The sequence below is a fragment of the Anser anser genome (assembly GCF_964211835.1).
Source record: "Anser anser genome assembly, chromosome: 3".
In the NCBI taxonomy this organism is placed as follows: Eukaryota; Metazoa; Chordata; class Aves; order Anseriformes; family Anatidae; genus Anser; species Anser anser.
The window spans coordinates 102,330,402-102,356,942 of NC_139722.1; the positions used below are offsets into that span (position 1 = coordinate 102,330,402).

At 40.6% G+C, this 26,541-nt stretch overlaps 1 protein-coding gene across 1 annotated transcript in view; it reads left to right on the plus strand.

Annotated features, from left to right (window-relative positions):
• The window catches only part of USH2A (usherin), a 416,419-nt gene that overhangs the window by 373,552 nt on the left and 16,326 nt on the right, over nt 1–26,541 (plus strand). The window contains exons 62-64 of the mRNA XM_083828188.1: nt 14,106–14,333; nt 15,237–16,753; nt 17,730–18,051. Of these exons, the coding sequence (XP_083684314.1) occupies nt 14,106–14,333; nt 15,237–16,753; nt 17,730–18,051 (2,067 nt within the window). The remainder of the gene's footprint in view (nt 1–14,105; nt 14,334–15,236; nt 16,754–17,729; nt 18,052–26,541) is intronic.

A 26,541-nucleotide genomic window follows, 5' to 3' on the forward strand; every position in this document is an offset into this window, starting at 1 on the left:
CAGTACCAGCGTGATCACAGATGACAGCACCAAAACACAAGTAAATCGTGGTTGGTTGGTTGGTTCTGTTTTCGAAGAAGCCGAAGGCAAAAGCAGTAGACTTGTGAGGATGGTAGTCTGAAGACATCCTAAGTACAACACTTGGTAGCAGTTTACATACGTGTACTCTACATTAGGGAGGAAACAAAGTCCAATTTATGACTTTGTCCCATCACAAAGTACAAGTATTTCCCTCAGCACCTTGAACTTTATAACTGACCAAAGTTACAGAAAGGCATGACAAATGGGATGTGGAACATCTAGGTGTGTTGTACTCTCCTCACATGCACCCCATAATGGATGGATTTTATTGTTTAACTGTAAAAGCTATATTGTAATTTTAAATCCATTCATTTAGCATTCATCAGATAAAATCTCTGTCCCTCCATCAGCATCTGACTTGCTGGAAGATTTGGAAGATATGAGCTCATTAAACTGCTTTATGAGTGCCAAGAAAAATGATGAGGATGGAGAGAAGGTTGCTTCTTGTGAAGGGCTGTCTGAAAGAACACCCACCAAAGCTGCTACCAGATTCAGAGAAAATTTTTCTCACCCTATTAGCAGGTGCCATGTTACAGACTTTAGGCCATCAAAGATTATCTGTTATGCCTCTGGCAGCTGCAGGCTGCTTTACTCCCTCCACCAAACATGTGGAAACTGCTTCCTCCTCCCTTCCTTTCCTTTCACAAGCCTTCCTTTCTAAGAACATGTTGACAGACTGTGACCAGTGAGGAAAGGAGCAAGAATTAACTCTCATCATGAGGGTCTACTAGAAAACTTCTTCCTTTTTCAGTTTTTTTAAGAGCTATTTCTACTTCCAGATACTCTGTGAGTACTGCAGTCAACAAGCAGGACTCCAGTCAGGTTATGTTCTTTAAAGGTCTTAAATTACTGAGGGCTGTGTTGGTATACAGGCAGAGCATACACACACTTTGTTAGGGAGACAAACACACACTTAGATGCCCTCTTAAGACAAGATATGACTGCTACAAGAGCCACAGGTGGATCTGCAGCACAGGATCCTCCCCTAAGATCTTTGGCTTTGCAGCTGCAGGATGTCTTCCTTTTTTTTTTTTTTTTCTTTTTTTTTTTTAATCACAAACCCATGACTGCCTCCCTTTTTTCTTTATGTACAGCAAGTGTCTTCTAAACACTTCTGTGGTCACAGAGCACTAATGTAGTAAATGATGTTACTGCTGGGGTATGGTCCAGCTGAATGAGACACCTGGAGTGCATGTTGTGTGTGCCAAAAGGTCTCTGAGGAGTCATATCTTCATTACAGGAAGATGAAGAGAGGAACCAGTATCTACTTAATCTACTAGGAAACACTGCAAATCATTATTCATTTTGTTTCTGAATTTTTCTCCAAGTATTTTTATATGAAATCCATTTACTGCAGGTTTGAATGCATTGATTCTTTTGTCCCATCCCAAGCAGAGTTTCTAGCCTGAGTAAAATTCTCTATGCAGTGTGGAAACACTACTCTGGTGGCTGCACAAAGGCACCAAGTTGACAATTGTCTCACAAAATCAGAATTGCAAATGCAGATTTAATATAACAAGAGAGTGAGGGAAGTAGATTCCTTGCAGTGATAAATTTTCTGTATTTTTGCTATAAAGAAAACTTTACTATGCACAAACAAAATGAATGAAACTTTGCAGAGTTCTTACATTTCAATAGGCTTTAGAAAAGAATTAATGAGAAATCTGGAAGACGTCTTTTCACAGTGGAAGTGAAGTATTATTCTTGTCATTATGGCATCATAAAATTATTTTTTATTGTTTTATCTTCGGGGGCTCAAGTCAGATGATAATTTAGATTTTCTCTAATGCTAGTCTTTGCTAGAAATGCTAGACCCAGGATGTACCAATAGATCACGAGATTTATACTATAGTTGTAGCTTAAGACAGTGACATATTTAAGTGCTGTGCTTAATGTTACTTGAAAGTCCTGGCCTAAAAGACTGAACAAAGACAGTGCAAATGAGAAAAAGAAAAAACAGGTAACACAATGGCTTTAACTGTAGTTGGTTTGGTGCTCAGTAGAGTACCCCCTTTGAGGACAAATTGAGCTGAGAACATGTGGCTTTAAAACAGAACATCTCTGAGACAAAAACTTGCAACAGCTCTTCAGTGTACTGCATTTTTCTGACTTTCTGGCCCCGCGTAGAATCATCAGGCACTTTCAATTTCTTTGTTATCAAACTCCCGTAATGATATTTGATTTGAGGGTGTTAATGGAAGTTTTAAACCACACTGATTTGTGTAACAGCATCTCAGACTGAAGATCATTGCCAACATGTTAGCCTCTTGGGTGGCTGTCAGGTGCACACCCAGCCTCTCTTTTGGTCCACCTCTTCAGCAAGACAGAGGGAGAACAAACAATGAAAAAGCTCTTGGGTTGAGATAAGGACAGGGAGATCGCTCACCAATTACTGTCATGGGAAAAACAGAATCAACTTGGGGAAGATTATTTTAATTTATTGTTACTGTACTAACAGAATAGGATACTGAGAAATAAAAACAAAACTAAAAACACCTTCCCCCCACTCCTGCCCCTTCTTCCTAGGCTCAACTTCACTCCCAGTGCTTCTACTTGCTCCACCTCTGAGCAGTGTAGGAGGGACAGGGGACTGAGGTCTGTTTTATCATCTTCATCAGTGCCACACCGTCCTCCTCATACTCTTCCCCTGCTCAGTATGGGGTCCCTCCCATGGATCGTGTTCATTAAATGCTCCAGTGTGTGTCCCTTACAGACTGCAGCTTCCACCAGGCTTCTTGCTCTACTGTGGGCTCCTCTCCATGTGCTACAGCCTTGGCCCAGAAACTGCTCCTCCGTGGGCACTTCATGGGCTGCAGTCTCCTTCAGGTCTTATCCACCTGCTCCACCGTGGGCTCCTCCATGGGTTACACTGTGGAGATCTGCTCTGGCTTGATCCTCCATGGTCTGCAGGGGCACAAGCTGCTTCACCATGGTCACCACAGCCTGCAGGGGGATCTCTATTCCATGCTTGGAGCACCTCCTCGTCCTCCCTCTTTCTTCACTCACTTTGGTGTCTGCCAAGCTGCTTCTCGCATATTTTTCCTCTCCTCTCACTGCTGATGTGTAGCATTTTTTTTACCCTTCCTTAAATACGTTATCACAGAGGCACCACCAGAGGTGCTGACTGGCTCAGTTTTGGCCAGCAGCTGGTCCTTTTTGGAGCCACCTGGAACTGATGTTGTCTGACATGGAGACAGCTCCAGAGCTCTGCTCCCACAAGCTAACCCTTCAGCTTCCCAGCTACCAAAACTTTGCCACATAAACTCAATACACTAAAGCATGGAAATCAGGGGATCAGGGATGTTTTCTTCAATATTATAACTAAACCCAGTCCCTGTTCTTGTTGAATGCTATCTACATTCACCATTCAGTTTTGGGCTTCTGGGCATGACAACCTTGATCCAGGAGCCTTGAGAAGGCATAACAAAACTTCTGTGGATTTGATTTGAAACAGCTGCAATTTAACTTCTGAAGCTATAGTATTATTTTTTTTTCACCTTAAGAAAAAAGAAAATGTTGAGTCTTACGTGAACTTAAGCAAAAGTCACAGCTTTGAACTCTAAAAACTTATTTTAGACTGCTAAAGTAGGCTAGGCTGTCTAATCTGTTCTGAGAGTGAGGCTCTCTGAAGGCCTATTCAGAACAGAAGCTAAACATAAGCATCTCGATTTCCCTTTGGAGGAACCTCCCTTTCTCTGCACAGACTACAGAGAGACACTGGGAACACTAGCTATGCAGGTTTTGTGTCTAAATGTAGGAGCTGTGACAAGTCTGGCCCAAAATGATTAAATTCTACTAATTTATTTTTGGATTGCTCATTTATAACACATCTATGTGCATCTGATCAATAGATGATAAGGTGAAACTAGTGGATTTACAAGTTAATATGCTGGAGTCAATAACTTGCTGTAAAGGCATTCTCAATTCTGAAACCAGCACAATTTGTTTTGTACTAAGCTTTACTATATACCTGTTGGCTTAGTGATTTATTTAAATTCCCCAAGTATTTTAAATATCCAAGGAAAATAAAGAATCTGAACAAAACCATTTATATTTCAGTAGTTATCAAGTAATCTTTTAATAGTTATGTCTTTCATCTCTTTCCTGATTAGTGCATCTCACTAGTGGAAGTCACAAGTAGCTCAGACTTTCTTCTCATTTGGCAAAAGTCTTGCACTGAGAAGCCCGAGCCACACTGGAAGGGTTTAATGGATGTATAAAAACATGAAATAATTAAATATTTAGTTTTATTTATGCATTAACATTTAAAAGTGATGCCAGCTAGCTGCTTTTCCTGTTCACTCTGTAGCAGTTTTATCTGTCTGCTTTTGTGTGTATGAATATGAATTTAGTGTCAGTCTGTGTGCTTCAGGAGGCTTAAGGTAGGTGTGTAAGGTAGGTAAAAATCCTAGGAAGATCAGTCTGGAAGTTCATCTATCCACCAGGTTCACTTGGTTTCAAGACATTAAACCTGCAAGCAGCCTCTTTCTGTTATTTCACAAAACCCTACAGCCACTTTTTATTCTCATTGCCATCACTTCATCTCTTCTCTTGGTGTAGAGTTAATTCTGAGTCTTCAAATTACATAGCCACTAAGGGACACGACATCGCATAGTGAAATTGCGCTGAACTTCATTAATGTCAGCAGCACAGTCCACGGTAGCTGCAACAGCAAAACAAGATTTTTGCTTCTCTCACCATTGGTCTCAGGGGCTAGTCAAGCTACTTGTTGAGGCTTTCCACTAGCTCCTATGACCAGTAGGGGCCCTCTACAGCAATGCCCTCCTTCAAACTTCCTTGCAGGTGCGGGAAGGAAGGTGTCAGACTGCTGCTGAACCTGTCAGTATTTATATGGGAAGCTGTGCTTTGCTGAGGAATATGTCCTCAAAGTGTACGCCTAAATATATGTCCAATCAATGTCCTCTGCTAGTACTCAAAAGAGTAAAGGCTGAGCTTTCCCCTGGCTATAGGAGAGTGAGTGGGCATCCCGACCTGCAAAAGCCGCTTCTGGCCTTCTGCTAGGCGTGATTGTCAAATTGAAGGGTGAAATTTTAAGTTCAGCTAGAGATTCAGACTAATCATTGGCCTTTACAGTGTAGCTCTAAATAAATTATTTCTGCTTACCTTTTATTATCTCTCAGAAGTGATTACACACATAGCAGGCAAAGTTGGAGTGAAAAGCACGGACTGTTTGGTACAGGGCAGAGAAAAAAGAATAAAACAGTGGGAAGTAAAAACCTTTTAGTCTCCTTTAAAATGTTGCCTTTATTTTCCATTGTGTTGGCAGAAAGCAGGGATTTAAAGCTGTGAATTGCCTTGAGGCTGTGTTATCTTCCTCTACTTAGCAGCAGTTAGAACTGCTCTTTTTGCAAGTGTTGGGTGAATGAGACAAGGACTCAGAATGATTGAGAAAAGGGAATAAAATAAGCCTGCACTTAACAATAATATGACACGTCTGCTGTACCTGTGTAAAATGGGATCTAAAACAATCATGATAGTTTCCTGAAGCTGCACACAGTAACACAGGGGGATATTCTGAGACTTAATTAATTAATGCTTGTAACATGATGTGAGATCCTGGGATGAAAAGTCATATATAACTGCAAAGTCTTAATTTTATGGAGCACAACTGACATTCAGTGGCATTTTCAAGGAAACTGATGTGGGAGTTCACCTGCAATCTGCATTAGGATTCAGATTGTCCTTGTACAAATCCCCATAAAGATTTTCTTCAAACTGTTTTTTTTTTCCTTTTTTCATTTCTTTTTCCCATTATGGCTGTTGAGCTGTGCAAAGACAAAAATGGTAAATAATTTTTTTTTATATAGAGGAAAATCATATGCACCATACATAGTCTATGCACCTATATAAACCCTATACAGCAAAACCATAGTAAACTTTTTCACATTACAGAAAATAACAATCACGTGGTACTGTGCCCAGTTTGTTTTAAGATCAGATGAGAGAAGTTTTAAAGAGTCCAGAGATACTTATCTTTATAATATCATATATGATGTCATTTGAAAGGAGCTGAGGAAGAAGGCTTATGGCACAGATATATGTTGTCATGAATGTCCTAGAAAGGCAGTGTGAATGCTTGAATAGCAAAAACTTCAAATAAAACCAAAAGGCAAAACATTTGATAATGACAAGGGCACATTCTTTCTACAGTGAAGCAAAACTGATTGCCACATGATACTTTGAGATAAAAAGTTCAGGTGTATAAATTATCCTTTTTTATGGATAACAACAAAAACATTCATGGTTTCATTGCATTGACTTAAAATTAAAAAGTTCTGTGCAGCACTTGCCATTTTGGACACCGGTAGACAAAAAGGTATGAGGCTGGGATGACAACAGCAGCACTGATGTGGCAGTCTCAATTGTGTCTGTTCTGACAAAAGCATCACTCTGGCCATCAGCCAGTAAATCAAATGGAAAATATAGCTTATGGCATTACAAAAACTATAATATTAGCAGCCCTTATACTCAAGGGATATAATTCCCCTACCACTTGCAGGTTTGAGCCCTTAGGCTCTAGCCACTTTGTTAGAGCAGCCATGGTTTTTCTTTCTCATGCCATGGCCACAGACGGCATAGAACAAAAGCCAGGGGAACACTGCTCCTCCATGTTCACAAGCAGTGGCACCCCGACCTGCAGTGCTGCCTCAAACACACTCCTGGAGTTTGTCTGTGTGAATATATTGGTTGTAACTGAAGAGGTATAAACCCCAGCCAGAGTTTGTGCTTGCCTTTGCCAACCCTTCAGCTTCCCTGAGGAGGTATTTCTCCCCCAGGTTACACCCAAAGAGTGATTCCCCTTCCCCTCGTGACCAAGGCAGACTTGACACATTGCCTGATCTGCAGTGTACTGATGAGTATGTGCATATTCCAGATTAAGCATGCAATTGTTTTTCATTGGGTTTCAGGTATTTTATCACATATTTTTTTGAATCTCAAATAAATATATATTTTTTGTCTCTTATTTTGCCTCTCTTATTTTGAAGAGAAACTTAGTCTTTCTTCATATCCAAAATGACTATTTAAAGCAAAAAGTCTCATTCAGTGAAAGTAAGGATTGCAGATTTGAACTGACCAAAGAAAAGTTTGGGGAAAGCAGTCCTGTCAGGTATTCAGTTTTTATCTTTCTGTCTCCATCACGTTCTCATTACGAGGAATGATAAACAGTTAAAAGTGAAAAAATGTGGAAAAAAAAATCCAAGAAGGTGTGAAACTATTGGTTTACTATACAGTAGGTTTTTGTGAGTGTTGTAAGAGATAAAATATTCATGTTAAGAAAAAATGTTGACATCACCCTCTAGACAGTGTCTATAGTGAAATGTCATGTCATTGATATTTTGGCTTATTTGACTTACTTAGTCATGCAGAAAAATCTCTTTTTTGATTTCAATGGTTCTTAGTATAAATTAGACAAATATTACAGCTGCAAATACATTTTTGCGAAGGTGGCACTCAGTGATGTTAGATGAATTTTCAATAAGATGTTTGCCCTTATGTTAAAAAAAAGAAAAGAAAACCTTACAGAAGTGACATGGAACGGGCTACTGAAGTGTTGACTTTGCCCAAAGAGTTTTTTTTTGAAGTTTTACCATCCGACGTGTGACATTGCTGGTGGTTTAAAAGTGTACTACTCCCGAAAAGCCAGCACAGTGACTGAATGCAGCTGGCTAAATGTGCTTGGAGTCATTCTGCTGCGCAATGCCTCCTTGTTTTCTTTTTGGTGCTTTGTTTTCAAGTCAAAGCTGGGGACAGCGGTTCCCGCTGAGGCTGCAGCACGTCCCCAGATGTCCAGGTGTGCCAGGAAAGAAAGCTGTCTGCTGTGAAAATGAGCACCAGCGCCACTCGACAGATTCATCTGCGTGCAATTCACAGTTCCTCACATGCTCTGCCAGGGAGGAGAAAAAGGAATTGCAATGTAATACTTGTACATCAGGTATTAATTGTTGTGGTTTGCAAACTTCTTTAAACTTCTTAGATTACTGCTTTTTCTAAAGGTTTCTCACTGGCATAGTCTGCAAACTCCTGTAGGAGTATTGACATACAAAATCACTACAATGTGCTGAGTAGAACAGGGTGGACAAATGAGTTTTTTATTAAATAAAAAGCTGCTAGCGTGGTACTCCTAAGAAAGGACAGGCATACAGAGTTTCGGGATAGCCAGCTAGTGTTCTCTGATATAGATGACAAGACTACCATTGCTTTTAAAAACAAAAAACAAATCTCAAAGTTGAAAAAAAAAATAAGTTTTTCAGGAGTCTGAAGGAAAGAATATTTTATGAGCATGTAATCGAAGCCTACATTTCAATGAAGACATTTCCTGACTCTTTTGCGCTTTACTTTGTAAATGGAAACCTCTATTTTTTAAAAATAAATTTGCTAAATAAAAAAGCAAGCTCAAATATAATGAATCCCTTAATATAATTTGCTAGCCACTGTAGAAAGAAAAGACTGCATTGACCCATCTCAGTCTGGGAAAGGAAGATTCCCTTTTCATCTCAGCCAAAGGCAATTTGGAAGAATACTCCTTTGACAAAAAATACTTAAAAATGATTTTACATTTACTAAGTTACTAATGTAACCTCTGGTTTTGCAAACTCAAACAATTTTTAAATGTTTATTTCATATTCTGTTATAATATTTGCTTTTTATGTGCCACAATAATTTACACATAAAAATCACCACCAGTGTAGTACATGTTACTGCTGTTGAAGGGTAAACATCAATTGTTAGAATAATGATTTAAAATGAAAAATATGCGTTGAAAGGCACTTTTAAAATTCTAAAACAAAATGCAAAGAAGTTCTTAAAATGTAAAATTTTTGAAGTGAAACTTACCAAGTATTTTAATGAAAAATCTAAAATTAATTTTTACACAAATGGGGAGGAAAATAAATAGTGCAACATCAGTTTCTGGTAAAATGGAAATTCTGGTCACTTTTAGGCAAGATAATTTCTGGCAAAATAAGGAACACACTAGTTTCTGTTTGCTTTACCTTTGAGATTTTTTCAGTGCTATCTTGGGAATCATTTATATTCCAGTCCACACTGCTAGAGGAAGGAGTGGAGTCATAGATTACCTGTGTATCTGTAAGTTATATCCTTGTGAATTTAAGCATAAGGCTTTAGGACTAGAGTAGATTTTAAAAAAGAAAAAAAAATGTGTACATGATACAAGCATGAGAAGGAAGGCAACCCAAAGGGTAAGTTAGGGGTTGCAAATGAGTAAGAATTCTGCAATTATGAGGTTTAAGGCAGGGGCTAAGAAGTACGCTGGGAAATAAGCATTAACATCAGAGGTTCATCAAAGTGGAAGTACTCCCAGTGCTTTGCAGAAAATGGAAAGGATCAGGATAAGTTGGGGAACTGGCAAAACAGATAATGTCAAAGGTGAGGATGAATTGAGGATCTTTGTAAAACCCCAAATATTCCCAGCCATTTCTATCACTTGTGGAGGAATCTGTTTGGATTCCTTGACGGAGAAATTGAAAACTCACATTGAAGGATGGTTGGACTAATGTTCTGAGTACTAGGAGACCATAGGTTCCTCCTCCCTTATCCAGGGAGAGTTCAGCATCTCTGCTTGTATAGAAAAGGGAATGTCACCATGAATTACTTTTTCATCATTTATGGCTGGGAGTTATGAAATAAGAGGTTTGGATCCCTGTACCACCAGTACCATAGCACTGTGGTCATCTCCGATGTCACCAAGTTTAGTTAGAGACTCACAGAAAAAAATGAGCTGTTTTTTCCACCAGATAGCAAAGATACCTGCTAAATAGGGGCTACTGTACCAAGCGACAACAGAGAGAAAGAAGAAACCAGAGCCTCACCTTGATGCAACTGGGTGATGACTTGCTGAATGTTGATGACCCCTGAAGAGGTAGATACCAAAGCTGCCTGTTGGGCAGCTCTTGAGAGGTTCGGGGTTCTTCTGATGTGACTATCAGGTCTGGAATGCGTGCCCTGAGACCTGGGCACCTGGGTAAGCTGGTCTGCCTCGAAAAAAAGAGGAAAAGCCCTGAGTGACAACACTGGAAAGTGCTTCTTCATCAGATCGATAGTCAAAAATGACTAGGTTGTGTAGTTTTATGCAGTTTAAACATTTGTGCAGGGAGTCCACCTGCAGAGAGTATTATTGACAGCTGCAGATCAATGCTAATTTTTGATCATTTTCAACCTACAAAGACCTCTTGACCCTGTTGCCACCTTAGGGGCACTTGAAGTAGTCAGCAGCAATCACAGTAGGCAGTGTAAACCTCTCAGACCCCCGGCAGCTGCACAGCCGTTCCCGTGCCCAGGAGGAGGACCAAGGGGTGGTGGGGAAGGCAAGCACCTCGCGTCCCATTTGCCGCTGCCTTCGAGCGGCATGAAAGAGTGTGCTGATCTGCTTCCAGACTTCTGTGCTCATGAATTAAAAAATAAACAAACAAAAAAGGCAATCTGAAGCAAATCTCGATGGATATATTATTCATGATTCATGTTCTCTTGTTTTACTCTTTGAAAATGTGTTAAAACAAGGTTTTGTTTTAAATAACTTTTATCCTAATTTACAGTTAGAGCCGTGAAATTAACCAACGAGTGTATTTGTTGTTGCTAACAGCTTATGCTGGCCACTGGCAGCGTGTAAATCATTTTACACAACAAAAGTAAAGGTGCTGTCTTGCATGGAATAGTGGAGATGCCGTCAGTGCCACCAAAGGGAACGGGACAAGCCTAGGGCTGGTTCACAGCTGGGCTCTGGGCTGCAGTATGGGATGCCTCAGGAGTCCATGTCTGTAGAGTTTACATTAAAAGAATGGGCCTTACAGGAGGAGTGCGAGAGTGCACACTCTTAAATGTTTGCTAGGTTATTCTTAATTTAATGGCTGAATGAATGAGACTGTTTCACAACAGGCAACAGAGAAAGGAGGGCTTGGAATTGCAGTCCATCAGCTTTCATGGTCAGTCAGTCTTGGGCTACGAACATCTTAATGTTTGCATTAAAATTTTATTTTGTTGGCTTGCTTTTAATGGTAAATGAAATCTGTCCTGTTAGCAGTGTGTAAACATGGGATATATGAGTTCATGGCTTTGCAAACAAAGACTAGGAGAATATTCCATGCAAGGATTGTGATCCTGCACCTGTTTAAGTCTGTGCAGCTGTCCATTGAAGCCAAAGGGCTATCCTTTGCAAACTGTTTTTTTTTTTTGTTGTTTGTTTTTTTGTTTTGTTTTGTTTTGTTTTTGCTATTTGTATTTTACCATTCCAGCAGGCTGGTATTTCTAGGCTAGAACATTACATAATTCTTAAAATTAATCATTCAGACTGCCATCCATCCTCTTTTTAGGATCAGCCTCTGACCTGAGTAAATTCACAGATGGTAATGGCAGCAGAGCAGGGGGAGAAAGCATGGCTTCGTTTTCTGGGAGGACATCCCCTGAGCTTACTTCAAAACCAAACAAAACAAAAATACATGTAAACCGTTTGCTCTTCAAGAAGTATCTATAGGAGCCAGGGATAAAAGTCATCCCTGGAAGGAATGGTTTAGCAGTCTCCAGAGAACACGGTGAACTGCAGGCAAGGAAATCCCTCCATCCTTGTTTCATTTCAAAGGGTGGTGAGGATTGTAAATAATTAAATCTTAGGGTTTAGTGGGAAGACTGTACAGTGTGATGAAAAAATGTCGTTTTTTTCTATTTAAAACAATAAAAAGCAAGTGTTTTGTAGCACTTGTCAAAAAAGCCCACCCTGATCATGGAGGTGATAAGAAAGCTGGGCCATTACTTTTTGCACAATGTTTGTAATGATGTGTTTGTACCTTCTGAGAGCCCCTGTGTAACGGTTCAGGGGCAGTAATTTAATGTGGCATGCGCCTTTCCTCCCTCCTCCACCCTCGAACCATGGAATGTAAATTTTAGTCTTTTAAAGTTCTGTTTTGAAAACCTAATAGATAACTGTCCTCATAAAAACTATTAATACAGACCACATCCAATTGTAAAGCTAATTTTAATCATGTTTTGTGCCAACATAATTTCTGATGCCAGATTTTTATGCTAAGCATGAACTTCAATTCGAGCTCTGTTCTTTAACCTGCAGTTCATAATTTTGCATTCGGCCTTATAGGTTTTTGGCTATGGTAGTTTGAACGCTTCCACTTTCAAAGATCTAAGCCATAAATGTTTATTAAAAGAATCTATAATGAAATCAGTTTTGTTATTTTTTTAATGGCTGCCTTGAGTATGTTGGATGACTGAATGCACGTTGTTAATCATTAAGCACTCATGTTACAAAAAGTGTTTGATAGTATTGCCATCTAGGGGCTGAACGAAATTCTCCATACTGAAATAAACTGTAATTGAACAGGTGCTGCTATTGACAATATACATATGTTTTTGTTTTATAGCCCACATGCTTTCCATGTTTCTTATGACAAAAGATATCTCTAAATGTCCCACAGCAGCCAGAGCTTTTTTATATATAATCTGTTCGAGGTGATTGCTATTTGCATTTGAGCTTACGTTTTTTTGGCAGTGATGACTGGGAATTCCTAACAAAGAATTATACTTTTTTGCATTATTAATCTTGCTAGTGTTTGCCCTGTTTAACAGAAAAAGGAATCATTTATCAGAAAAGTATGTTTATAATCTGTACTTGTGGCATCTTCAGCTTTAATATTCATAATGGTCATTCAAATGCTGTGCTATATTTATCTAAAAGACTAACTCATTGTTGTGAGGAAATAACTATTTAAATATTGATGACCTAACTTTTAATATTTAAAAAAAGAAATTAATATTTCTTTAAAATTTGTTTCTGAGTCTGATTGCCTAACAAATGTTTAAATATTAAATGATTCTAAGTGTTAGCATTTAACAACTTAATGCAACTTACTGAAGGAGGAAAATTGACTGTAGCTTTCTGCCACACGAAGGAAGTTGAATTCCTGCCCTCCCCTGCTTCATATCTTGTGTAATTAATGCAAAAGCGTAACTGAAAATGGAATTAAAATATATCAGTGATCAGCCGATCCCTTTTCTTGTCACGATGAGCCAAGTCTGAAGAGTCTCATACTGAAACGTGCTATTCGCCTTCTTTGTTAGCTACCTTTCCTTCCACGGCTGTTGGAAGCAGTGCTGCGGCCATGTTGCCTTCCTCAGGCGGTGCTGAGGGTGGGGTTGCCTCATGCCCAGGCTGGTTCAGGTCCTTCTCAGATGCTATTCGGGGCGAGCCACGGTGCCAGTGGTCCCTTCTCTCCATGGCTGTTGTCCATCCTTCACACACCCACGTGGCGCTGAGCTCAGCAGGGCTCTCGCATGGTGGCAGTGGGCCCCGGCCCTTTCAGAAAGGCTTGGCCCTGTGCTGTGGTGGGCGCTGTGGGTAGGTGTGTACCTCCTGTCTGGCCTCTGCTCTGCCGAACGGGCCTTCCAGACAAAGCAGGGATATCAAAAACAGCTTATTCTCTCTCTGTCCAGTCATTTTTTTCACCCCACTTTTAAGGGTTTTGTTTTCAGTAAGGAAATGAGATGGTGCTCCTGGAAACACTGTTGTCTATCCAGATTGCAACACTCTGAGTAGCCGGAACATGGTGGCGTGCCTGCCGAATGTCATTCTGCACACGAGATGTGTGATGTGAAAGGGTTATGTAGAGGCAAGAATCACTTGTATACCACATTTTACAGTATGTGCCATCAGAGTATCAAGCCCTCTGATACGCTGAGCAAAGCTTAATGCATGCTGAACAAACACTGAGCTGTTTGCTGAGGTTTGGACACTGCAGGACTCCCCAGAATTCAGCTCCAAAGGCTCCACCATAATGACAAATATTTTCGAAAATCCTAAGAGTTTCTTTTCAGGGTTCAGCTATGGAAACCCACCAAAAAAAAAAAAATGCTGATAACCAGATGGGGTATTCTGCAAAGCGGTCAGAAGAGACCCAGAGCTGAGACCTCATTTTCCAAGTGACATAAAGCACAGATGCTGATTACTTTTTTAACTAACTCAAACATCTGTATTCTTGCTTCAGGGAACAAAGCATCAGGCTCATTTATTTGGATTGAAACCTTTCACAACATATCATATTCATGTCGTAGCTGTAAACAATGCCGGACAGGTTTCAAGCCCCTGGACATCTGTGCGCACACTGGAAGCTTCACCCAGTGGCCTGAGCAACTTCACTGTGGAAAAGAAAGAGAACGGCAGGGCTCTGTTGCTGAAATGGTCAGAGCCTTCCAAACCCAATGGCGTAATTAAGGTAAGCTCCATCTTGACACTTTGCTTGACACTTCTTTCAAAAAAAGAAGAGGGAAATGCTGAATATCAAAACATTTTTTTTTTGCTGAAAAGGACTCAGTCAAATGCATTATACTTTAAAATAAGACAGAAGTCCTACCTAAGCACAAGGTGCTCTGTGAGCACCCTCTGCTTTTAGTTATATTCAAATGATAACATTCCTGTGCTACCCCCTGACTGCAGAAGTTCATTTACAGTGAACCAAACTGTTCTTTTAATGGGTAGAAAGCTATGCATGAAAGCTCATTGTCTGAGCTAGCTTTAGCCTTTCCCCTTACTCTAGACATCACCAAAATGCATTTCTAGAAACCCTGGGTCTGACAGAATGCTGTTCTGTAATTCAGGACTTCTTTTAACACAGTGGTTTCATCTGATTGTAAACCTTTACCTGCAAACTTTGCAACTACAGGTTTTGTGGGGTTTTTAGGAGTTTTTTGTTTCTTTCTTTTTAAAGTGTTAGTTAACTAGTTTTTAAAGCTATAGTTAGTCTGCGGGAAGCTTTGTGCTAGCTTAGGAAAGCCTGGCAATGAAACTTGGTAACAAACAAACATAATGAAAAGTGTCACTAGATGATTTATTTCTACATCCAAAATGAAAAAAAAAAAAAAAAAAACACATGAAAACATGATCAAAACATTGTTTTTGTATCAATGATCTGTTTGTGTGGTGTTTGTTACTAGTAACAAAGTCAGCTACTGGATGGTTGGGTAATAGCCCTTACCCTGTTGCAAAGATTAAGGTGTCTCATCTACAGTTTGTTTCTGAACACTGTTAATTTATAGGATTTTGTCCTTTTATCCTGGCTTCTGTCCCTTCTCTCCATGAAATTCTTTTTTCTTGCTTTCTTTTTTTTTTTTTCCCCCAGACCTACAATATTTTCAGTGATGACAACCTGGAATATAGTGGTTTATCTCGCCAGTTCCTCTTCAGGCGCCTTGAGCCATACACGATGTACACCTTAGTACTGGAAGCTTGCAATGCCGCAGGCTGCACTCGTTCTCTGCCCCAGCCAGTCCGAACAGATGAAGCACCTCCAGTGTCTCAGATGGCACCTGTAATCCAGGCAGTGAACGCTACCAACATTGAGCTGAGCTGGTTGGAGCCAATTAATCCGAATGGAAAAATAATTCGCTATGAAGTTATTCACAGATGCACAAAAGAAAATGCTGCGGGGTACAGAGCAACAATGGAAGATGAGAAAATTGTTTTCACAGAATATAACACTGAAAGTAATGCATTCATATATAATGATAAAGGTTTGCAGCCATGGACAAGGTATGAATATAAAATACGCACCTGGAATGCAGCAGGCTACACTGACAGCTCTTGGACTGTGGCAAGAACCAGTCAAACTGCCCCAAAAGGTCTTGCTGCCCCTAGGTTATCCTTAGCATCAGATAACCCCCATAAGGTACTCATCTCATGGGCTGCCCCAGCACAGCCCAACGGTATTCTTCAGTCATACCGGCTGCTAAAAAATGATGCTCTCTATCCTTTCAGCTTTGATGCTGCTACCTTCAACTACACGGATGAAGACTTACTACCCTACTCACTGTACAGTTATGCGATAGTTGCCTGTACAATGGGAGGCTGCTCTACCAGTGAACCAACTGGAATACAGACGCTGGAAGCAGCTCCTGCAGTAGTGGATCCACCGTCTTTGCAGGCTGTCAGTGCCACTCAGGTTAATGCATCCTGGGCACCTCCCCAAATACAGAATGGAGATATCACCAAGTACATACTGAAAATAAACAATGAAGAGTATTATCCTGGCAAAAACTTGCAGATGTTGGTTTCTAATCTGCAGCCTTACACACAGTATGATTTTGCACTGGTTGCCTGTACTGCTGGGGGCTGCACATCAAGTATATTCCAGTCAGTGATGACTATGGAGGCCCCACCATTAAACATGGAAGCTCCCAGGCTGCTTGTCATGGGCTCGGAGTCAATTGAAATCACGTGGAAAAGTCCAGCTAACCCCAATGGTAAAATCACAAGCTATGAGCTAAGGAGGGATGGTGTTCTTGTTTACTCAGGTCTGGAAACTCGCTATCTTGATTTCACCCTAACACCAGGCATGGAGTACAGCTACACTGTCACTGCAAATAACAGTCAAGGGAGCGTGACCAGCCCATCAGCTCAGATAAAAACCAACCCCTCTGCTCCATCTGGGATGTTGCCTCCTAGGCTGCAGGCATGGTCTTCAAAGGAGATTTTGGTGGCCTGGGATCCTCCTATGAAAGTAAATGGTGACATTAGAAATTACACAGTCTCCATCCACAAGCCTGCTGAAACAGGAAAGAGAAGAGTTGACTTTGATGCATCTCATACTTCCTTTGTGAGACGATCATACATAGTGGCAGGGCTAGAGCCCTACAGTAGGTAAGTCTGGAAGATTTTGTGTGTTGAATGAATGCTGCAAGGTGATTCAGTGGGCTTAAAAGTGACCAGCTTTTGAACAGCTGGGTTTTAGTTCCTAAAATGCACATGATAAAAACAGGGTTTTTTTAATTTATAGTAATCCCAGCTATATATCATCTTGATGAAGTGCATAGGGTTGACCTGGGTTTTAATTGATATAGGTTCAGTGCCCTGTTACAGACTCCAAAAGCTGTAATGTTCTTGTGAATCTTTTGCAAGCCGTCTACATTCAAGGATAAATAGCACTTTAGCTGACATATAGTTAGGGGTTAGACCAAAGACTGGCTAGCTAGCCCACTCGCAGAGTAGCTGAGTTACCATCAGCAGAGTCACACCAGGAGCATGCTTGCCCCTTTGAACTGAAAAAGAGCGGCTTGCGTTTATACAGGACTCAGCTACGGAAAGAACACACTTGATACTGAAGTAATGTCTTCCCGACTAATTCTTGATTATTTACCTGACCTTTCCGTATATATTTGTGTAGGCATAATTTGTGTGTGTTACATGGTTGATAAGTCTGTCTACTATTTACATATAACTAATCTAAATCCAAAGAGAGAAGAGTAATAGAGTGAAGTTAGTGATGATACAGCTCTCAAATGATATCCAAATCATCTCTTACAATGAATCATCATTTTGGCTCATATCATCAAAATTAAAACAATTTTGATCACTTGATTCCTGCAGATGTTAGCAGATGTTAACTCTGCTTTGAAAAAAAAAAAAAAAAAAACAGAAGACAGAGTTCTTACTTTTTGATATACAGAGGCACCATATATAATCTGTGTCAGCTGATGCAAATTGATTTCTTTTTCAAAAATGCCAAAGACCAAGAAAAATTAAGAACCCCCCCATGCATATATTCACATTTCATGCAGAGTCTGTATTTGCATTTGCAGTGTTTTAATCACTTTGTTCCTGATTTGTGTTCCCCAAGGTATGAGGTACAGCTCCAAGCTTGCACAGACCTGGGTTGTGCCTCCAGTGAGTGGGCATCAGTACAGACGCTGGAGGCACCGCCAGCAGCACAGCCCGCCCCTCTCATAGAGATACAGACCAGAACTGGGGGCTTCCAGCCAGCGTCTTCCATCCTGTGGACTGGCCCACAGCAGCCCAATGGGAAGATTTTATACTACGAACTTTACAGAAGGCGGACATCTCAAGCCCATGTAAATTTAGAGCTCGTGCTTGTTTACAATGGTTCTTCAGCCTTCTTCAGAGATGACCAGTTGATGCCTTACACAGAATATGAATATCAGGTGGGAATTACTATCACTTAGCAGTGACACCGTCACGATTTCTGTACACTTTGAGAATCTTACTTTACACTTAAAACAAACATACACATCTCATTTCTAATGTTAATAGTATTGTGATACTTAAATGATTGTTGTTAATATATTTTAAATAGTTGAGAAACTGAAAATGATTTTGGACAAGTAATGCATTCATTCAGCATTCATTTTTCTTCAGTGTAATCCTAAGAGCCTGTGTTTCTTGTATGGTAAATGTTTGAGTACCCTCCAGAGCTTTTTGCAAGGCTCTAATGTTATGTAAGTAGTGTGAAATCCTAGTTCTGAAGAGGCAGCCTCATTTCATTAGTTTTTCTTTCTTTTCCCTCCTCCCCTAGTCTACTCTGGATTATTTTACTGCAAGATCTTAAGGTAGTTTACATCAAGAGAGACTGGTGCTGTTTTCTCTTTAAATTAAATAGTAGGATCACATGCAGTTTTCATGGGTGGTTCAAAAGTGAACCACCTGTTTGTTGTTGATGGCTGTTATTTCTCACACATATGGGTGTGTTTTACTATTGTTCTTCCTATGCAGCTAATGCAGGGAGACCAGTTCTGCAATTCAGACTGAGTACTGCCTTTCTTTACTAGAAATCAGTAGTACTTTTGGAATTAAACTGTGGCATAGGTATTGCCATCACTGGCTATCAACAGTGCCTTGGAAACTGGGCCCAAGTTTTGTGTGAATATCTTGGCCCTTAATACTAAATCAATTATCTTCTTATACATATCAGTTATCTTCTTTAGCCTTTAGTCATTTTCTGTGTCAAAGTTACAGGTTTTATCATACAGTACTAATAATAATGTAGGGCCTTGTTTGATTTTAGCTTATGAACTGAGACCTTTGTTATTTCTAACCATCTGACATTCCTTCCAAGTGTTCAGATGAGTTAGTGGAGTTTAGAACCACACCAAAAAACAGCCATGAATTTGTTGTTCCTAAAAGTAAGTGGCTGTAGTTTCACAGCAGGATGAGGTTGTTTTTTGCATATAAAGGTGCCTATGAATAGGCAATCTTATTAATCCCTGAACAGGATACCAGTAAGCCTCACTACTGATTCTATACACAGTATTTGTACACATGGTATGTCTTGAAGCTGATTTTGGCAGTCCTCAGATGTCTTTACAACCTTTTCCCTAAAATATAATAAAAATTGTTCAGACATGGATTTGTTTTGGAAAGTAGTAAACATGGTGTGTTCCACTTCTTGAGCTCCTGCAAGGTGGTGGCAATCTTTCTTTTACAAGTTCCTTTGCTTTACAGGATCACAAGATAATTCAGGTTGGAATGGCTCTCAGGAGGTTATTCAGTCCAACTTTCTGCTCAAAGTAGTGTCAATTAAGAGGTCAGATCAGGTTACTCAGGGCTTTATCCAGTTGCACCTTGGAAGCCTTCACAGAGGGAGATTGAATAACTTCTCCAGACAGTCTGCTCCACTGCTTGACTGTCCGCATGGTGAAAAAAGCTTTTTTTCTTACATTCAATATGAACCTCTCTTGTTTGAACTTAAGCATGTTTCCTCTTCTCCCCCCACAACACAGCACTGTGAGGAACCTGGCATCACCTTCTGTTAGCTTATGGCTTGGTGCTGGAGGACTGCAGTCAGGTCCCCCCAGACACATCACTTCTCCAGGTTGAACAAGCCCCAGTCCCACAGCTTATTCTCACAGGCCAAATTATCCAATGCCCTGATTACCTTGGTGGCCCTCTGCTGAACTCGCTCCAATTTATCAATCTTTCTTGGATTTGGGGGCCAAAACAGGACAAATGCTAAGTAAAGGCATGTTATCACTTCCTTTAATTTTCTGGCTATGCTCCTGTTAAAAAGCTCAAGATGTTGTTGCCCATCTTTGGTGCCAGAGTACATTGCTGGCTCATGTCCAGCTTTCTATCCGCTGAAACCCTCTAGGTCCTTCTCCCTAGCTAGTCAGTCCCTACCCTGTAGTGCTGCAAGGAGTTATTCCTTCCCAAGTGCAAGACTTCAAATTTGTTCTTGCTGAAATTCATAAATGTCCTGGTGACCTATTGCTTTAGTCCCTTCCGAATGCCAGACCTGCCCTTGAACATATCAACTGGTTCCCTCCACTTTGGTGCCAGCTGCAAATTTGATGAGAGAGCAATTTACAGATCAGGTTCTTTGGTATCTGTGCTCTACTTCTGCTGTTGGGTTTTTGGTTTGGGTTTGGATTAATTTTGGTTTGGGTTTGGCTTTATTTATTTATTTTTGTTGGTGGTGGTGTTTTTTGAGGCTGCTCAGGGCTGTGTCCAGTTGAGTTCTGGTCCAAGTTCTCCATCCCTGAATCTCCAAGGATGGAGATTGTACAACCTGTCTGGGCAGCCTGTTCCAATGACTGCCTATATACATCTTGTTTTTCTTTCTGCCTAATTCCCTTGTTTCACCTTCCTTCCATTGCCTCTTGCTCTGTTACTGTCAGAGTCCTGGGACCTGGAGGGAGGAGTGCACTAGCTTTCTTCATAAATCAGTTCTAGCATCTCTAATTTGGGTAAGAAAAGGATTCTGAAGGGACAGTTATTAAATTATTGAAAAAAGAACCTGGTATACTACTAGAAAAGTGTACTTATTGCAGTATTCACAAAGCCTGTCTTCACTGCTTGATAATCACAAACCTCTTTTTCCTTTTGATGTTTCTGGATTGACAGCATGTCTTTAACTTAGCAGCCAGTGTGAAAAGTCTGTCTATTAGCTTTGTGCTGAAGGAAATGCTGAGTATCTGTGAGCTGACTACTTCTTCTTGCTGATTACAGGTCCATGTTACTTGATTGCCTTCAGTTACTTAATGACATCCCTGAACTGAAGTTCAGAGAACTGAAGTAAATTTAGCAATACAAGAAATGCTATAGCAATACTTACCAAGTCAAAAAGGATGGTTACTTCAAGCCTGAATGTATACTACACTTTAAATGTATGTTCCAGTTGTCACTTCTATTGTGACCAAAGCTGTTTTTTGTTTGTTTGTTCATTTCCAGAAACAGCATAGTTTAGTATTTTAAGTCCCACTGTGAATAAATATTAAGGTTTTCTTTTTTTTCTCCCAGCGTAGGGCACATCTGTAGGTCCACAATACCGTGAATTCTCTTCGCCATTTGCTGTAGTTTATAGCAGAACTATTGCTGGACCAGATTCCCTTACTATTTTGGTGAGGATCTGTGAAGAATGTGAATGCAAGTGTGGATGGGGTTTGGTAGGTAGCAAGTAGCTGAAGCAGACCCACACTCTACTCCTTTGTTAGGAATCTTTCTTAGCTAAAGAAAAACATCTCACGTTGTTGTCTGGGCTTGAAGTTGTTGATGGTGACTGTGTTATATTATCAGTTGGACCCGCTTCCAATTACCTCAGTCAAAAGCTGTTTTTTGGGGAATTTGATAGCACAGACATTTGTTTGAGCCAAAGCTTTTAATGATCTATTGATGACAAGTAGCAAAGAAAGTCTCTTGAGTGGATTCCTGTGGTTTGCCATGATGTATTCAAGACTGCTTTTTATCTTGGTTGTGCTCCATAACCGGGCTGAGCTGTTGACTGGGACCCTAAATCTTTTTTTTTTTTTTTCCTTTTTTTTTTTTCCCCACTAGTGGCCATTTATTTCACTGTGAGAGGTTTTTGCATGCACGTGTTTGTCTTCTTCTTATGTCACTTGCAGCAGTCCTCTGGGATCTATTCTAAGCTCTTCCATTGTTGACAATTTATATCTTGCCTGTGAGACAAGTTATTCATAAGTATAGGGCTTGGCTTTTGCTATTATGCTGATGAAACCCAGATTTATATTTCACTTAAACTGGATATTGATTCTGCTGTCCCTGCATTTGAGGCTTGTTTGCTGGACATAAAACTTTAAATGCAACTGAATTTCCTCCAGCAGAATGCAGATAAAATCAAAATGCTGTGATGGGACTCTCTCCAGCATTTTTGGAGGCATTGATATTTAGTTCGATGAACCCAGACAGCTTCTTCGGATCTGAAGTCAGAATTTTTATTTTTTTTTCTTCCATTGCTGGAAACTTCAGCTTGAATATTTAGGACTTGTAAGACTAGATGCAAAAGTTGCACTTTCAAAAATGATGAAGTCACTTCAGAAATTCATGCTGGTCAAAGGGACTGTGCTCCCTAAATGTTAGGGTCACAATTGTTCAAGGAATTTAAGCACTTTTATTCGTCAGGGGCAAGATCTACATAAGCATATTAGTGCTTGATAGGTTTCAGTGGTTTCACTGCCAAGTGAAGGGTCTAGGAAAGATCCTGAGATATACCAGGAGAAATACATTTTGGGTCCTCCATCTTGCACTCTCACAGAGAAAACAAACTTTGGAGAGATATATAGGAAAAAAAAAAAAAAAGGTGCAAAGTCATGAAGATTATGGCAGGACCAAGTACATGGAGTGCAGAATATGTCAGTCCTCTTGGTCACTTTGACAGAGATGACAAGATGACACTTGGCTTTGCCAGCCTGTCTGTCAAACTGCTGGCTGAGCTCCAGTTTGTGCTGCTTAGTTACTGACAAGCAGCTAAGTGACTTCTTCAGCTTAAAATGGGGTGAAGCTGTTTCTCTGACTGGCCGGTGATGGATAGTTGCCCATTTGTACTATCCCTCATCTTTTGGCTTCTTTTCATCATTTTAATTCACCATTTTTTCCTGTCACCCTGACAGAAAGATACACCACAAAGCAGTGACAAAATCAAACATGGTTCTTTCTTACACTCCATGCTCTCTATCTCCTCTTTGTTTGGAAGAGAGGATTTTCTTGTAAGGTTTTTGTGCTCCCTTGCTTCCAAGTAAACAGTGTCTCCTGCTGTGCAGGTATTGGACTTCCAAACTCGACTTCAGCTTCTGAAAAGTAAGGCAGACATAACTATATGCTTTCATTGCGGTAACGGCAAAACCTACTCTGAATACCCTTTTGCTGAACTGGGTGCTTCCTTTGCCCTAGTACGGTAGGGCACACAGTAGGGAGAAGCACTATTTGAAACCACGCAATTTCTTTTATGAAGCCCCCCTTCACACACCATGTTTCTGTTGCTAACACCAACCTAAATTCAAGTGCGTAAACAATGTATTGATAAAGCAAACTTTGATTTTTGTTCATTAAACTAAATAGGGATATTAGACTGGATTTTTTTGGCTTCCAAAATTACCAGTGAGACTGTTACAGCATAACTCTTGCAAGACTTTTCCCAATACATTGTGTTTCTGACATATTCAAAACCATGGCAAGCTATCCTTTAAAAAGACATTAGTGTGAGTACTGGGGGAAAATATACTCCAGGGCTGTAGATGACTTGATATGATTTCCTTGATTGTATCTTTTTATTTATGAGGCATAATTTATGACTGCTGAAAAGCAAACTAAAATGAGTGATGACTAACTACAGCCAAAGTAATAAATCAGAAGCGGAGAAAGAAGTGGTGATTTTGATCGAATCTATTGAATTAGCTGTTGCCCTTAGCCATTACAGGTATTGGAAAGACCTTTTAATATCTGCTTATCTCTCTCATGGGAACTTCGTAACTATCTCATTATATACCCATAGGAAACAAATTATTTAATTTTCTGCCTTTTTAGAGTTAAACCTGTTTACATCTTTCATTAATTACTGGTGTTATACTATGTTATATGAAATGAGCTTCCTTTAGAATTTGGTAATTTTGTGTAAGTCCCAAAGTGCTTCCCTGTAGTCTTTGTCTTTCCCTTTTCCCTCCCCACAATGGGTTTAGTACTTTTATTATGAGGATTTGATTAGTGAAGATGAATAGCAATGGTAAGAGGCTCAGATTATCACAATGCTAGAAGCCTGGACCTAAAATCTGTCCCATTATATGTTTATGGCCTCCCTAAGATGCTGACTGAATGCTGAAGAGGGAATAGTATGGATTTCAGGATGGGCAATTAGAAAGCACACATTCGTTTACTACCTCTTTGTACCCCTGGTCATGAGTGGACATGATACCTTCTGTCCCTTGCCTTTGCTCTGTCCCCATTTGACGACCTCCTTTGAAACTTTCTACTTTGCTAATACCTACCTGACACTGCAATGCCCAGTGTGAATACATTATTGCAATGCTGGATGCTAGATTTCTGCAGACAAGCTTTGTGCTCTGAGTTGGGCTGGTATTGCATAAGGAATCCCAAATTACCCAGGCTGCACGTCAGCCAGATCTGATAAGAAGAAAGATTTGTGAAAGCTGCTGCAAATGATGGTGAGAGGGAACTTGCCTGCGTTTCTCTAATTTTAACTAGCCAAGATTATGGACTTTTCAGTTATCTTGCAGAATGCTGTTCAAACACAAATAAAAACTGGGTGCTATGTTTGTGAAACTTACTGATGTCATATCTTATATACCCCTAAAATGTCTTACTTTCTTGGAAAAGAACTACACTGTGGAAACTCTACATTTACTTACCTGTAGGATAAGAAATTGAACAAATCTTGGTGAAGAAACCCAAAACAAAGTCTCAAGGTAGTCCTGTGTGTTTAGGACTCCAGGAAACAATAGTAGAAATGCAGGAGTGGTATGAGTTAGTCTCTGCTACTGTTTATCTCTCCTCATATGTGCAGAGTAGAGCTAGTGTTGAATCCCTTTTGGAAAGACCAGCAGACACAGCTGTGTGCAGTCCTTGGGTTCCCAAAGGGCAGATACCTAAGTCGTACCTGACTCTTATACTCACGTGGAAGATGAGGCTTGTTCTGAACTTGTGGTTCTCCGGAACCAACAGCACTGCCTCTCTACCCCACAGCTCTAGTCAGGGCTCAAAGCTCAGGGTAGGCAGTGATTTACTGATGAGGCTTTGTTTTAAGGCAAACAGCTGGGTTCTGAGTGCCTGCAGGAGCTCAGTGGAAGCTGCTGTCACAAACAGAGCTGAGGTCTTGTCCCTCACAGGAGCATGGCATTAACTGCAGTGTGAAGTGTTCTGATGCACAGTGCCTGTATGGCTTGGTGGGAGCCCAGGAGTTGCTGCTGGTTGGCAGTTGGCAGTTTTCTGATTTCCTGCAAGCAGGAATTCTTCTGTGTGAAGAAGAAGATACCAGTTTTCCTTGACCTTGGAAGTCAGCAGGACTGCTGCCTCCAGACAGGCAAGCTACCACCAGTCAGCCCACCCTTCTGCCTGCTGCTTCCCTGCTATGCTTCAGCAGAAGTGAAGGAGAATGAGACCTCTTGGAGAGCTTCTCATTCTCCATAGGAATGGAGAGGATTCCATCTCAGGAGCTTCCCCGTTGGCCCCTGTGTTTAAAGCTGTAATGCCTGTCACATTGCTGGGGCCAGGTCTGAGACATGAGTGTGTTGAGCGGGCAGGTGTTAGCCTACGCATGTCCTCTGCCAAACTGCTGCTCAGTCAGCTGTAGTTGTGCTTCCTCTTGTAATGGGAGTCATGGGATCAAGATACCACTTTATCCGTTGGGGGGATTTTTGGCCACATACTGCATTTTCTGCCTTAATTACAGACTATCTTTGTCCTTTAAGGGGGGTTAATTTGACTGCTTTATTCTGGCAGCTTCTTCACCATCCCTTTTTCATCACAGAGAGGCTCATCTGCCACACTGGAAGAGCTGTGGGAGTGTAAATCCAGCTGGTTTTTCCCATTAGCACCACCTGTATGGAATACGTATCTTCACAGATGATCTCCATTTGATAAAAGAAAAGCTTATTTTTTTTTAAATTCAAAACATAGATTTCCCAGGTAAGGACCTGGGGCTTCAAGAAATGTGCAGCAGACACATCTGGGGCACAGTTGTGTGGCTTAGAGATGAAGGCTTCTCCCACTGTCAGCATGTAGGATACCATGATTTTTTCCATCTACACCCTAGGGCCATTGTGATTTTATTGCCCTTTATGGGAGGAGTTGCTACTCAGCTTTCCAAAGCTTGATCAAGCTGGGCTGACTGCATTCAGGCTGTGTCCATTTTCTCAGAAATTTCCCTTCTTGCTGTGCCAATGAACCCCAAGGCTGTCCTATGATCATTCTGAGTGATGTCTCTTCTCCAGTCTCTTCCAGGAGATAGATCTGTGAAGGCTCACTGATGATGGAAGCAACAACCTTTGTAACCTGTAATGGGACTTCTCTAGTTCTCCAAGCATGTGGGCTCCAGAGAGGTTTCCCTTGTTTGGCTCCACTTCAAAGTGCAGTCTGGGCCAGAGGCCAGCAAATTGATAAAGGATTTTAAATAGTATCTTGTGCAACTAATTTTGGAGCCCTCTCCTGGATTTTGGGTGCAATGCAGCCATTAGCAGCCATTCATCTTTTGGCAAGGTGCTGAGCCATGCACCATGATGTCAGACTTAATGCTTTTGGAGGCAGTATATTCAGAAAGTCAAGTTATAAGAAACTTTTGATGTCTTTCTGCTGTCTATGCTTTGCCACTCAATGCGTCCCTGCCTATGTGAGGTGTAATTGATTCTTGTTTGCCCCACATGCCTGTGTGCTCTGAAGTAGCTTCTAAAATC